Genomic DNA, 15,428 nt, shown 5'->3' with positions numbered 1-15,428 from the left:
TTGGTCTGCTGTCTAAAGTAAAAAATAATGACCCCATAGCACCCTAAGGTCCGCAAGACACTTTAGGTAAGTTGTACTATTTGATCCAGAAATGTTCCTTACCAAAAGGCCAGCTAAAAGGGGATAAAGGTTTCAGTCACAGCAACTCAGAAAGACTCTGGATTAGAAGGGATTGCCATCACTGGGGCAGTTGGGCTACTCAGAGCCAGGCCTGGAGATGGGAGGTTCTGGGTTCGAATCTGACCTCAGATACTTCCTAGATGTGTGACCCTGGGTAAATCACTTAACTCAATTGTGTGCCTTTACTGCTCTTCTGCCTTGGAACTGATACTTAGTAATGATTCTAAGACAGAAACTAAGGATTTTTTTAAAGAAGGGATTGCCATCTCTATCAGCAAAAATAATTCCCCCCACCCAGTGCAATCACAGACCCCCAATGTAAGAAGTCAAAATATTCTGAATTTTTGGACTAGTCACTTCCTAAGAAAACAAAATGGGGGCTACCAAAAAGAAGGCTCTTCCCATAATCCCCCAAGTCTTCAGAAGCATCCACAGGGCTCAGGGACCCAGGGGGAATTGTCTCCCTGCCAAAGTAGCCCCTGAAGGTGGAGGCTGGCCATTCTGGAGGAAGGATCATCCAGACAAAGACTGGGGAGCTATGAGGTACCAGCTACCGTCACACTTCCCCAAAAGTTGCTACAGAGTATAAGATAAGCAGAGTTCCAGGATCTAAGCAGAGAATACTGGCCCATCTCTATCCTACCACTTGCCTTGGACCCAGCCAAGCATTGGGGTAAGGGTGGGGGTGGGAGTAGGGAAGAGATGTACCCATGAACCTCTCTTCAGTTTAGCAGAATTACAGAGCTGGTTAGAGGCATGCAAGCCTCTCTCCCAAGATAGCCCAAGAAAAGCTTCTTGGGCCATTTTAATGAGTCTGATCCCCATCACATAGACAGATGAGAAGGCAAAGGGAAAAGGGCCCCAGATTAAAAGCCAAAGTCCCAAATTCAAGTCTTGTTTAGCCATCAAGTAGCTGATTATTTAAATAAATTACTCTTCTCTACACTGATGGAGAGTCCCTTCTTTTGTCATACCAGTGCCTAGCGTAGTGCCTGGCACATAGTGGGTGCTTAATAAATCTCTATTGATTATTTTTTGGTTTTCTAATTTTTTTAAATAAATATCTATTGTAAACTACCTCATGGGATCTTGGCAAAGAATGAATAGCAGTGTAGCCCAGTGGTCTTGGTCTCAGAGGACTGTGGTTGGAATCAGTTGTATTCATTTTTAACTGTGTGACTTCAGATAAACTACTGAACTTCTCTTTGCTTCATGAAAATGTTGAACTAACTGAGGCCTGAGTTCCATTCTCTCTCTAAATCTATGATTCTACCTTAATCAAAATATATTTGAAAGCACTTGAGAGATCGAAAACTGTGGAGAGTGTGTAAAGAAATTAAGAGGTTTGGGAGGAGGAGAAGGAAAGAGAGGAGGAGGAAGAACAGGACTGGATGCTTTGTGGAAGTCAAAGACTATGTCGTATTTCCAAGTCAACATCCTCAGAAACCATATTACAGATGGATAAATAGGTATAAGGGATGGACCAGAACCTGGGCTAAAACCAAGACATACTATAGCAACTCAGTCTTGTCTTCTCAGTAAAAGAGATCCATAGAAAACTAGAGCTGGTGAGTGGCTTAGAGAATACCCAACAGGAATCCTTTATGTTTAAAGATGAAGAAACTGAGCCTTGAGTAGATGAACTGAAATTACTCATGATCCTGAATCTTGTAAGTGGCAAAACCAGAATTAGAATCCAGGTCTTCAGATTCCTTGACACAAGCTATATTCATGACCCCAACTTGCTTCCCCAGCCAAATAACAATGGGTCTGATCCCTATCACATAGATAGAAGAGAAAGGCAAAGGGGAAAGAGTCCTAGATTAGAAGCCAAAGTCCCAAATTCATACCCAATGAAATTGCACATCAGCTTCAGGAAGGGTGGGTGGAGGGGAGGGAGGGAAATAAAGTGAATATTTTTACCAAAAAAAAATTAAATTAAATTAATAAATAAATAAAAGTCCCAAACTCAAGTCTTGCTGAGCCATTAAGTAGCTGATTATTTAAATAAAATATTCTTCTCTGTGCTGGTGAAGAGTCTTATTTCTTTATGGAATCTTTTTCCTGCTTTTGATATTAGAGACCAGTGACAGGATATTTTTGGTCCTTGACCAGTCATCCTGCTCCTTAGCCCCAAGATGAGAAGGGAACTAGATCCCTAGTCTTTGTCAATAGCAAATTCCCCACAATACCGTGAGAACAGACAGAAAGAGTAAGGATTGCAAGGGTCTTCAGAGGCATCAAGGGAGACCATGACTATAGCTTCTTTTCTTGCCATCTGCCTAAAATGAAATGCCCAGATCTTCATGCTTTTACTGGTCTCAACTGGATAATATTTGGATGTTTCTGGTAGAATCTGAAGCAAAGGGGAGAGCAGAACTTCCAGGCTTCCCTACGATCTGAGTTATAGTACACATTCCTTGTTATTTAACTTAATCTCTGCCAGATCCCAGTCTCTAATGGAAGTTGTGAGATTAAGAAGGAGTTCCACCAAAGAATCAGAATGTCCAATGATGGCCAAAGCGGTAGACTAACTTGAATTCATGCAAGGAGAAGTCTGAAGTCTAGAACAAACTCGGATGAGCTAGATGACCTTTTAATATTGAACTGGCTAAGCTACTGGAGATCCCAGGTCATTTGGAAATGTGAAAGATAGTAGGAGAAGAAATATCTCCAGGGGAAAAAACCACCTTTTCCTGGTTTAACATGTTGGGAATTAAAATAAAATGTTCTTGCAGGACAGGAGGTGTTGAAGGACAGGCAAGATTGGCACGTATTCCAGCACAGCTTCATCTAAGATTCCATTTTCCATGTGCCTGAAGTTATTGTAATGCTCCAATTTGTTGGATCCTCTGAAGGATCAAGAAAAGAGGATGGCAGGGGCAAAGAGAGAAGAGGCAAGAGATGTAGCTATCAGAAGCCTCAGATGTGCTGGACTCTAGAATGCCTCAGGAAGTGAGGTAGGCAGAAGCCATGGTGCCCAAGACCATTTATTAGGCAGCTAAGTGCTTCAATGGATAGAGTGCTATGCATAAAATCAGGAAGAGCTGAATTCAAATGCAGCGTCAGACACTTGGCAGTGTGATCCTGAACAAGTCACTTAATTTCTGTTGACGTCCATTTCCTCAGCTATAAAATAAGGATAATAATAGTACCTCCATTTTTGAATTTTTTTTCTTATTTGTATACATGTGTATGCTTTGTTTTGTGGCATGACTAATGTGGAAATATGTTTTGCATGGCTTTATTTGCTTATTTGATATGGTTGCTTGCTTCAAAGAGCAGGAAGAGAGAAAATGTAGAGCTGAAAATTTTTTTTTAATGTATGTTAAAGATGGGAGGTCCTGGGTTTAAATTTGGCCTCAGACACTTGCTAGCTATAGGACCCTGGGAAAGTCACTAATTGCCATGCCCTTACAGATTTTCTGCTTTGGAACCAATATTTAGTGTTGATTCCAAGATGAAGGGAAGGATGTTTTTAAAGGAATGTTGAAAATTTTTATTGTAATTGGGAAATATTTAATAATTTTTTTATTTAAATGACACCTTTCTCACAAACTTCCTACGAAGATTAAATAAGGCAATATTTGTAGAGTACTTGGCACAGTCCCTGGCATTAGTAAGCACTATATTGTTGATTCCCTTGCATTCCCAAAGAGGGAGTAAACACAAAATCTGCACACCCAGGACTACTAAACAATATAGTTCTCTTCTTCCTCAATATGCTGGCTTCTTGGATCCTTTGCCTCCTCCATGGCAGAGGAGGTCATCCTTTCATAATTACCATTACTATTTACAGAGACTAGGGATCCAGTTCTCTTCTCATCTTGGGGCTAAGGAGCAGGGTGACTGACCAAGGACCAAAAATATCCGATCACTGGTCTCTAACATCAACAGCGGGGAAAAGATTCCATAAATAAAAATAGTCAATGGGTAGAGTCATAGACAAGATTTGCTTTAAAGTGTCTGCTTATACAAAAATATGGGAAAATCACAAAAATGAGTAGGGAAAAGACCTATGCAGGGGTCGTTGCTGTCTTGCAATATTGTGTCACCAGATTGAATGTGCTCGTATATCTTTTATCCCTAGGCAGCCAAGGAAGAGGAAACATGAGCTAATGGAGCTGGGAAATCACACCAGGGTGAAGGAATTTCTTTTTCTGGGACTTTCCCAGTCTCCAAAACTGAGTATCGTACTGTTTATTTTATTATACCTGGTGTATGTAACAACTCTCCTGGGCAATCTTCTCATCATGGTCACTGTGACCTGTGAATCTCGCCTTCACATGCCCATGTACTTCCTACTCCGAAATCTATCCGTTGTGGACATTTGCTTCTCCTCCATCACTGCTCCAAAGGTTTTACTGGACCTCCTAGTTAAGAAGAAGACCATCTCTTTCAATGGCTGCATGACACAGATATTTTTCTTTCACTTCCTTGGTGGGGTCGATATTTTTACTCTCTCTGTCATGGCTTATGATCGTTACTTGGCAATCTCAAAGCCTCTTCATTATGTGACCCTCATGAGTAAGGGAAGGTGTTTTGGGCTCCTTGTGGCCTCCTGGGTGGGGGGCTTCATACATTCCATTGTGCAGATCTCTCTGTTGCTCCCACTCCCATTCTCTGGGCCCAATGTCATTGATGGTTTCTACTGTGATGTCCCCCAAGTCCTCAAACTGGCCAACACTGATACCTTTACTCTGGAGCTCCTTATGATCTCCAATAATGGTCTAGTCACCACCCTTTGGTTCTTTCTGCTCATTGTGTCCTACACGGTCATCATGGTGATGTTGAGATCTCACACCGGGGAGGGAAGAAAGAAAGCCATCTCTACCTGCTCCTCCCACATCACTGTGATCACCCTTCATTTTGTGCCCTGTATCTATGTATATGCCAGGCCCTTCACTCCCCTTCCCTCTGACAAAGCCATCTCTGTCACCTTCACTGTCATCTCCCCTCTCTTGAACCCCATGATTTACACCCTGAGAAACCAGGAGATGAAGTCAGCCATGAGAAGACTACAGAGACGACTTGTGTCTTCTGAAAGGTAATTGGCTCTGTGCAAAAGGGGAACCAGGAAAGAAAAAACAAATGTCATTGCATCAAAATCCTTCTGAAGGGCTCACTATAAAAGACAATTATGAGGCCAAAGTTGTAATAATAATTAGGACCTACTATAAAGCCTTTAAATTAGGTTGGCATGAATCTTCCCCTCTTCTTGCCTGAATTAGAGAGGTAGATATGTGAATGAAAAGGAAAGGTATGAAAGACTTTGTAAAGATAGAAATTAAAAGATTTGGCAATGGATTCAGTCTGTGGGATGATCGAGGAGTTGGAGATGACCCTAACTGGTGAAGGGAATTGTAGCACCCACAACAAATATAAAGACAATCAGAAGAAGAGAAAGATAATCATCCTTGTCCAATCCATCTCATAAGGCTGTTGTGAGGACAACACTTTACACATCTTCAAATCCCATGCAAATTATTATTTCTCTGTGAATTGTTATTACACCCCACTTGTGTAATATTTAAAATCAATAACTAATTAAATATGATTTTCAAAAACTTTAAATAAAATAAATGAGAGAATCACTAAAACACCATATGCCCATTATTTCTGGGCATATTTAGAAAGACAGAGATTGCATCTAAAGGACAAAGTGGTCTTTTGCAGAGAGACTACTGAATGTAACAATAAGTAATGCCTTAAATAGCCAGAGAAGGGGCAAAAGACCATTATCACAAGTGAGAAAAGTGAAGTATATAATGAGATGCATCTACTCTACAGATCCGCCATCATTAAGCGATGAATTCTTTTGGTTTTCTTTGTTACAATGGAAGGGTTTTTTTTTAGGGTGGTAAAAGGGAGAGGAGAGCATTTCCAGAAATGACTGGGATATTTTGAAAAAGGATCAATAAAATTTGTTTCAAAACAATTTAGTTGAGACCTCCAGGGCTTAGTGCAAGAAAGCACTGGTGGTTAGGGATGAAAGTTGAGTAGTGATAAGGTGACAAGGAAAACCAAAATCTAGGAGGAGAGGGAGCACAGATATCATAATGGTACCTTGTTTTAGCTCATCTGTAGCTCTTCTAGATCTAGAACTATCCTCTATCCACCATAGACTCTTAGTAAATATGTGCTGATAAGAAAGCTGGAAGGAGAATAAAAAACTGTTTTGTACACACACAATTGATTATCCAGGCTACACACTAACCAAGATGCAAACTGGAAAGCATAATTGTTAGGAGTAAGGAGATTGTAGTTAGATTCCTGACCCTCCTTTTATTTTTTTTTAAGTCAATGGGGGTTAAGTGACTTGCCCAGAGTCACACAGCTGGGAAGTGTCTGAAGCCAGATTTGAACCTAGCACCTCCTGTCTCTAAGCCTGATTCTCCATCCACTGAGCTACCCAGTTGCCCCCCAACCCTCTTATTGATACAACCTATGGTAAAGTGGCTCATCTTCTATAGGTCTCAGTTTTTCACCAGCATCAAATGACATGGTCAAAAGATATGAATAAATTATTTCCAAGAGATGGAATGCAAACTAACAGCAACCATATGGGGAGGGAGGATGCTCCCAAACACCAATAATAAGGCAATGTAAAATAAAGCCCTGAAATAGTTCATATTAGCATTGATGGTAAAAGATGGAAATACTCAATACTGGAAGGGCTCTCGTGAGCCAATCACATGAATGCACTGTGGGTAGAGTTGGGAAATGGTCCAATCACTTTGGAAAACAATTTGTAAATGTGCAAAAACTGGTACTAAGCTCTTCCCACCTACTATACAGAAATATCACGGTGAGGATAATATACTGTGAAAATCAAAGTCAGGAAGGGAAATGTCACATATAATAAATTATTCAGAAGCTTATTTTTTGTAGTAGCAAAAGAAAACTGGAAATAAAGCGTGTATTCTTTGGAGAGTCTCTGGACAAGTAGTGGTTTGTGAATGAAATCTTATTGTGCCGCTCAGAATTCTAGATGCGATGAATTCAAAGAAATATGGAATCGCTCATATGAGCTGGTGCAGAGTGAAGAAAGACACCAGGGGGCAATAGACATCGGAGCTGTTATGATGTAAACGAAAACAATATCAAAATACAGCCAAATTCAATTTTTAAAAAAGGATCAACGTTGGTTTCAGATGGCTGATGTTAAGACACATTTCCCTCTCTCAAGAAATTCTAAATGGTATCCAAACAGTCCAGTATTCAAGAAACACAAACTACTGGAGGGAAATATTCCCTATTTGACATACACTATTGGGGAAAATAAAGTATGATTTAAAATAGTTTAGATCAACACCTTCTACCACAATAAATTCCAAATGAACACACAATATGATATAGAGAACATTTTTTAAAATTAAAGATTTATAAAATAATAGCTTTCACACTTCATTTAATCACAGCTTTAGAACTAGAAGGAACCTCAGAAATCATTTTTCTAGTTCCTTCATTTGTCAGACAAGAAAAGCGAGGGACCACTTTTAGGGAAAGTGACTTACCCAAGGACAATGAACCAGGAAGCAGGAAAGCCAGGATTTGAATCCCAGAACATTTCCCTCCACTGCATTTCAACCCTAACCCACTTCCTCTTATCAGAGTGGCAACCTCCTGGCTTTACAGTTATTGGGACCAACACCCCACTTTCAAAGTCCAGTAATTAATTTCAAGAGTCAGTTGCATAATTGTTGGCTTGAGGTGCAGATAAGGGTTCATATAAAAGGATCTGGGTATGGCAACAGTTTGGCCAAGAGTTTGGCATGCAGAAAAAACTTTGATCTCAGACTGTTTTACAAGGAGATGGCCTCAAATGAAGATGAAAGTCATTCTCTACTTTTGATTTTCCACCATTCCTATCCCATCTGAAACATGATATCCTGTGCTGGAGACAAATTTTAGAGAGAGAATAAATCTATACTGGACCCAGTAGGGAGAGAAGGACTTTGAGGATCCTGGAATTCATGACATAAAAAAAATAGTAGGAAAAACATGAAGATGAAGGAGAAGAGTTAAAGGGGATATGAAAGCTCTATTCTAGTATTTAAAAGGCTATCTACCGTGTCAAAAAGGGATTCAAATTATTCTCCTTGGTACCAGATGACTAAACTAGGAAAGAGAGATTAAAGGTGAAGAATATGCAGATATGGATTCAAGGTTGGGGAGAAATTCCTAGTGCTTATAGTTATCATAAAATGGGTGTTAGGGGGGCAGCTGGGTGGTTCAGTGGATTGAGAGCCAGGCCTAGAGATGGGAAGTCCTAGGTTCAAATCTGGCCTCAGGCACTTCCCACCTGTGTGACCCTGGGCAAGTCACTTGACCCCCATTGCCTAGCCCTTACCACTCTTCTGCCTTGGAACCAATACACAGTATTGATTCCAAGATGGAAGGTAAGGCTTTAAAAGGGGGGGTGGGGTGAGAAGGAATGGCCTGTCTCAATAAGTAGTGAATTACCCATTGCCAGGACTTCCATTTGAAACCAGATAAAAATTTGTGGCTAAGTCATAGAAAAAAAGTCCTCCTCAAGTTGGCGTTGTGCTAGACGACCTCTAAGATCCCTTTTGGCTCTTGAGAGTCTACACTTTTAACATCTTGCCACTATTCTTCCAAAATGTCAGAAGTTAAAAATTGTGTCAAATCAAGCCAAGTCAATAAACATTTCTGTGATAGACACCATGCTAAGGGCAAGGGATACAAGAATAGGCAAGAGACAGTCTGTGTTCTCAAGAAACTCATAGTCTAATAGGGAGACGACATCCAAACAACTAAGTGCAAACTAGATAGAGAAAGGACAAATTGAGGATGATCTCAGAGGGAAGGCAGAGAAATTGAATGTTTGCCATAACCCAAGCAATTTGACTTGTCATCCATAAATCCCACAGTGGACTGTTGAGCAGAATTTCTTGGCATTAATACTTCTATTTCTAAAAAGTCTTTTAAAAGTGTCCCTTGTTGGGGCCACTGTATTTAAGTCCTAAACATTCACCTGTCTGGCCCATCCCTAGTCCCAGCTCTGCCAACAATCCACTGGGGATGCTACCAATTGCCTTGTTACCTCATATTTCCATGGCTGTGCTCAGGAGAGGTCCTGCTACCTTCTACCATGAAACAGGGACAAAAGCTTCCTAACAGTCGGAGAAAAGTGCAATCATGCCAGTCAACTAGAAGTAGCTTCCACGAGCATGAGCAGTGGGACCACTGGACATTGTCATGGGTCAAGATTTATCTGTATATGTTATCCTTTGACACTAATCCATATATAAATGTGTAAACACACACTTAATCCAATACTTCAGTCTCTGTTAACCCATCAGTGTATTTTTTTCACTGACCACTCAATAACTTGGTAAATAGTCTTTAAGAGTTATGGCCATGGAGGGCAATAAGGGAGGGAACATCAGAAGAAGAGAAAGAATTTGAAACTCAAAACTACAAAAAAAAAGAATATTTTAAAAGCTATTTTACATATAATAGGGGGGAATAAAATATCATTTTCAAAAAGAGAGAGTTTGGGCCATAAAATGCATTACCTGTGGCCAGGCAGGTCATGAACATCTAAGAAATTAGCCCATCTGGTCCTAGGAGAGAAGGTATACAGTCTACCAGTGTAGATAGAGCCCATCACTAGGAACAGTGGACACTCCATGGGCTTCATAGAGAAGGGCACCAAGACCAACATCACTTCATGATGGAGAATCATGTAAGGGAAGATTTTACACAAAGTTGAAAAAGAATGCTGGAGAAGCAGGGTGACAGAGAGGGGCAGTTGGAATGGTCAGGGGCAGGGACTTCTGGGAGAACCAAGGGAATCTCCGGGGCAGTCCAGTTCTGAACCCTAGAGTGAAGCAGCTCCCATTCCCACCTCAAGATTGGAAATCCACCATTTCCTGAGAATTGCCAGATCATATCTGATTCCCCCAGTGACTGTGAACTAATCCTGTCTCTCCATTACTTCAAGACCTGTGTGGACTGACTGGACATTCAACTGCTTGAGAGAGTGTTACCCTACGGGGCAGGCTGAGTCAGTCCTGAAGCTTGAAACATCCTCCTTCATGCTAGCTACACCTAAAGACATTTGCTGATTCTCCAATTCTAGAATAGAGTAGCCAGTATAGGAGGACAAGAAGAGGGAGGTTTCCAGTCTATTCCCTTTTTAACAATCAGAATAAGTAAGGAAATCTCTATTAGATCATATGGATATAGATATATATGTATGCAATATAGCCATAGATACAGATTAGTTTTAGAGTAGTTTTTGTTATTCAGCTGTGTCCAACTCTATGGTTTGCCATTTCCTCCTCCAACTTATTTTACAGATGAGGAAACTGAGGCCAACACAATTGAGTGATTTGTTCAGTGTCACACAGCTAAGATGTCAGTGTGGTTTTCCATTTCCTTCTCCAGTTCACTTTACAGATTAGGAAACTGAGGCAAACTGGGTTAAGTGGCTTGCCCAGGCTCACAAAGCTAGTAAATGTCTGAGATTAATGTTGAAGTCACAAACATGAGTCTTCCTGACTCCAGGCCCAGCATTCTATCCCCTGTGCCACCCTCTTATTAATAACTATGGCTAAGTAACTTTAAGTATATGAATGGGTATAAGCAAAGGGATGTATAAAAGTAGATGTAGAGTTAAAGATAAATGCATGGGAATAGGCACATTCTAAGGGTATGCATACTACACTAGGACTGGGAATAAGGACCAGGATAGGGCTAGAGGACTGAGATATTTCAATGAAAAAATGATACAGAATGACTTTTCCCCATTTAGGGTTTTGCTGTATCTCAGGTTGGCATAAGAAGCTAACTTGGGGGCAGCTTGTGGTTCAGTGGATGGAAAGCCAGGCCTACAAACAGAAGGTCCTAGGTTCAAATCTGGCCTCAGATACTTCCTAGCTGTGTGACCCTGGGCAAGTCACTTGACCCCCAATGCCAAGCCCTTCAGCCTTGGAGCCAATATGCAATATTGATTCTAAGATGGAAGGTAGGGGGGTTAAATTTAAAAAATAAATAAAAATAAGAAACCAACTGGCAACTTGGGGGGAGTTTTGCAGGAGTCAGAGACAATATACGAAGATTGGTAGATAATAGAGAAAAAATTTAGAAACTCAGAAATGCATTAAATATATGTATAGCATGATATAATGTTAACATTTTATCATTTAATACCATAAATGTACCCAAGTTCTTTTTTTCAGTTAAAATACGTCAAAAATTAACATTAATAAAAAGAACACAAAGCCAGAAAATGTTATGTGAATTTTCCAGATGGTGGGGCTGCCGCACACCTAACCCCTGCAATGTGGAAGGGATGCCTGTATTACAGATGTAGACATAGATATATAAACAACGAAGACATAACTAAGGAAGGAATCTTTGAGAGATTTTTACAGAGATGCATCCATTTCAATGCCAGGAAATTCTGCTCTCCATAATACATAATAAATATAAGATTTCACAGGAAAATGGACTAAGAACTGGAAGGGACCCTAGCAATCATGGGCTTCAATATGGTTCTTTTTTTTTTTTTGTAATAAATACGTAGTCAAGCAAAACAAATTCCTGTACCATTCATGTCCAAAAAAACATCTGCCCTCTGAATGCACATCAAATCTTGAACAGTAGATAAGTAGTATATTTTATCATAAGTCCTCTGGAAACATGATTGGTCAATGACTGAAAAGAGTTCTTATATCTTTAAAAGTTCTATTTTGCTCTTTATATTGATAAGGGAAACTGAGGCCCAGAGAGGTTGTATGACTTATTCAAGGTCACAAAAATAGCAATTTTCAAAGCCAGAATTTGAAATCAGATGCTCTGACCTCAACCCAGGGTTCTTTGCTCTCTGCCATACTATGCTCCACTTTCCTCCATGAAAGCCCTACCATGATGCTATATCATGGGGTAGATATTATTCTGGTTTCCCCATGGCTCTTCCAGGGTAGCTCATGATTTTATGGGCTTTTGGGGCCTCTGGTAGATCTAATGACTGTTGACAAGAACCAACCTAGATGAACTCAGACAACTTCCTTGCCAGAAGATTCATCCCCTAGAGATGATGGCAGCCACCACAGCACCGGGATATCATCAGCTAGGGCATGAAGGGGTTTTAATCTGTGTTTGCTGAGGGAGCATCCACTTCTACGAAATCCCAGATCTTTGGATTTAAGAATCTGTGTTTTATCTGAAGTACTTCAAAAGCTAATGGGCAGGATCAAGCCTGTGAGGGTGAAACAGCTTTTTCTTTGGGCCTTAAACAATCAAAGATAGTGCTAGAGGATCAGGGATTCAAGAGATATAATTGCCCCATCTGGGAGCAGAGTCTGGCTCATATAGAAGGGAATCATTCAGACACAGGTGAGACTGCTACATAGCTCCAGCTGCCTTTGCTTCTCTTTATAAGCTACCACAAAAGTCAGCATATCATGGACACAAGGGAATCCAGGATCTGAATTCTTGCCCCATGGTAAAAGAGCCTTTTCTGCTAGAACATAGACTGGTCCAAAGCTCCATCATGTTAAGCTTTCCTGCCAATACATCGGGGAAAGGACAATGAAAGAAGAGAATCTATTTAAGATTAGTGATCAACTGAAGATGGGAAACACTGAGCAGAATTTCCAAGATTCTGCTGCCAATCATTTAAGGAAAAGACTATTTGATCTTCATTATACTCTACCAACTTAGATAATACTAAGAAATATAGATCACTGATGATCCAATATATGGTGCTCCAAGCACTCTATTGATACCTGTTGGGTTAAATGGCATCCCATTAAACTGAATAGACTTTCATCTTCCTGTATCATAATGGTCATAAGAAAGGGGGAAAACAGATTGAAGAGAGCCTGGGAGGAAGAGGTAAACTACAGAAAATCTTTCAGGACTACCACAATCAATCCTTGATTTTACTCCTTTCCTCTTTTCCCCCATTCAACACACAATAAAAAACCATCATGCAGAGTCCCACTCCAGCCTCCACCAAGTTCTCTCTACTAGGAACACAAAGTGGCTTGGGTGAGGAACTGAGGGAAAGGATCAAGGTCATTCTTCTCCAGGAAGAACATTTTAACATGTGTAGATTTTCTCTAATTAGATCATCTCAGGGAAGTAAATGTTCCAGAATTCCTCTGGAATGGAAAATGGGAGGGAGAGGAAGGAGATAAGTTCTTTAAGGATTCATTTTTTTTCCAATCTTTTTAATTTCAAAGTTTGCTAGTGGCTATTCTTTCCCAAATCCCCCTCTCTACCTTCTGTCCTTTTGTAGCTCCCAGCCCATTGGGAGAAGAGAAGAGGAAGAAGATATGGGACCATGCAGTAGGTCTGGATTATGGTCTTCAGTACTTTCCTACTGTCATGGGAGTGTCAACATGGAATCTAGAAACCCCAAACTTGTAGCCTAGTAAGATCTGATGAACCCCAAATTTTAGGACTAACTTATAAGTTGGAAACCCCAAAGCTTGTATGTGTTTCCTGTTCCTGTGAGAATCCACCCTGAAAGGAATCTCAGGCTAGCAGTTTCAGACTGAATAATGGACCACAACATGAAGACAATCCACTTGAGGTGGAAGCTAAGCCCAAACTGAGTGACTCTTCAGTGCAGTAGGCAGCAAGGCAGTCTCGAAAGCTGGTCTCAAGTTCAATCCTAAGAAGGAGGGTGTGATATACTGGAAGAGGCTTCTGGAAACAAGGAGAGTCACTCAGTTTGGGCTTAGCCTACATTCAAAGTGGATTGTCTTTACCTTGGGGTCCATTATTCAGTCTGAAACTGCTAGCCTGAGATTCCCTTCAGGGTGGATTCTCACAGGGACAGGGAACAAGTACAAACTTTGGGGTCGCCAACTTAGAAGCTAGTCCTAAAACTTGAGGTCCATCAGATCTTACCAGGCTACAAGTTTGAGGTTCTAGATTCCATGTTGACAGAAGAAATATCTCCTCTCCACTTTGTGTGGTGGGTAGCTGCTACAAAACATATACTTACTTACCACAATTCAGAAATGATGAAGGTAAAAATGTAGATTGTATTATTATGTGAAAATATAGGTTCAGGTCTCAGAGAAAACCAAACCACTATGAGGATTCTGACAAAGCTTCTTGTAGGCAAAATTGTGACAGAGGAATAACTCATTTATAGATTACAATTTTGTATATTCCTCTTAAGCCATAAAAGTTATAGAGAAGATAGATTCATAATCCCATACTTTCTTTGATTGTCATAAACAATGAACAAACTTAAAGTCATAATCTCATACATCCCCTAAGGAAGCCAACTTTGTCAAACAATACTTAACTATATTCAGAGAATTCACAAATGGGCTAATTTAAGTGGAGGATTTTAGGTCACCAAGAAACCAGGGACAGTTGAGATTCTTCCTCTGGCTTTGTAGCTTAAGAATTTTTAAGATTTTTAGTACATTTTAACAACCAATGGCACAGGTTTGGGTCCATTGAAGTTAATATTAAAATGGACCTTTTTTTAACCTTTATCTTACATCTTAGAATCAATACTATGTAATAGAAGGCAGAAGAGTGGTAAGGGATTAGCACCTGGGTTAAGTGACTTGCCCAGCATCATATAGATGAGAAGTTCCTGAGGTCATATTTGAACTCAGGATCTCCTGGCTCTAGACCTGGCTCTCGCTCCATTGAGCCACCTAGCTGCCCCCCCTTAAAATGGACTTTTAATTAACCAAAATGTGAAGGAAGAATGGGCCTGAGCCCCAAATAATAAAATTACAATTTTGTTTTATTAAATTAATCATTCCCATTGCATTATTGATCAGTTCAAGAGATGTAGGAGTAAAGTGAAAAGGAGTTTGGGCTGAAGCTTGCTTGATGATCCAGGAATCCTAGAAGAGTTCCATTTTTGGCTCACCAAACAATCCATCATCTACCATTCCTTAAGCTCCTATTTTTTTTTGCTGGACACTGAGCTAGGTGCTAGGAATACAATTAAAATTTCAAGACAGTTCTGATTCACAAAGAATTTGCATGATAAGTACCAGACCTCTATTTTTATCATCCTGGTTGTTTGTCTTGGTCCTGAGTGAGATAGAATTGAGGATGTTAATCTCCAGATGAGCATTCAGCTCACAAAGGCCAGTTTGTTACCTTTTGTTGATTGAGGACTCCAGGACAAGCTTAGGAGGGAGACTGATGGAGGATAGAAAGAGCAATACTTTCCCCTGGCCTCACCTGAACTGGGTTGAAAGAATCTATTCCCCAGGCACAGGTGTTCTAGATTGTGAATCAAGGTTCAGTGGGGAGGGAGGGATAGAAGAGAAGGGAAAGGACCCTTG

General features: G+C 40.3%; 1 protein-coding gene across 1 annotated transcript; it reads left to right on the top strand.

Moving 5' to 3' along the window:
- Positions 1–4,238: 4,238 nt before the first annotated feature.
- LOC100027960 (olfactory receptor 4D11-like) lies at positions 4,239–5,171 on the top strand. Its single transcript, XM_001378072.3, has one exon. The coding sequence runs from the start codon at positions 4,239–4,241 to the stop codon at positions 5,169–5,171; it is 933 nt and encodes a 310-aa protein (XP_001378109.3).
- The last annotated feature ends 10,257 nt before the right edge of the window (positions 5,172–15,428 follow it).

This window comes from Monodelphis domestica, chromosome 6 (assembly GCF_027887165.1).
Source record: "Monodelphis domestica isolate mMonDom1 chromosome 6, mMonDom1.pri, whole genome shotgun sequence".
In the NCBI taxonomy this organism is placed as follows: Eukaryota; Metazoa; Chordata; class Mammalia; order Didelphimorphia; family Didelphidae; genus Monodelphis; species Monodelphis domestica.
The sequence above is the reverse complement of the archived record's forward strand: the minus strand, read 5'-3'. Positions and strand labels throughout refer to the sequence as shown.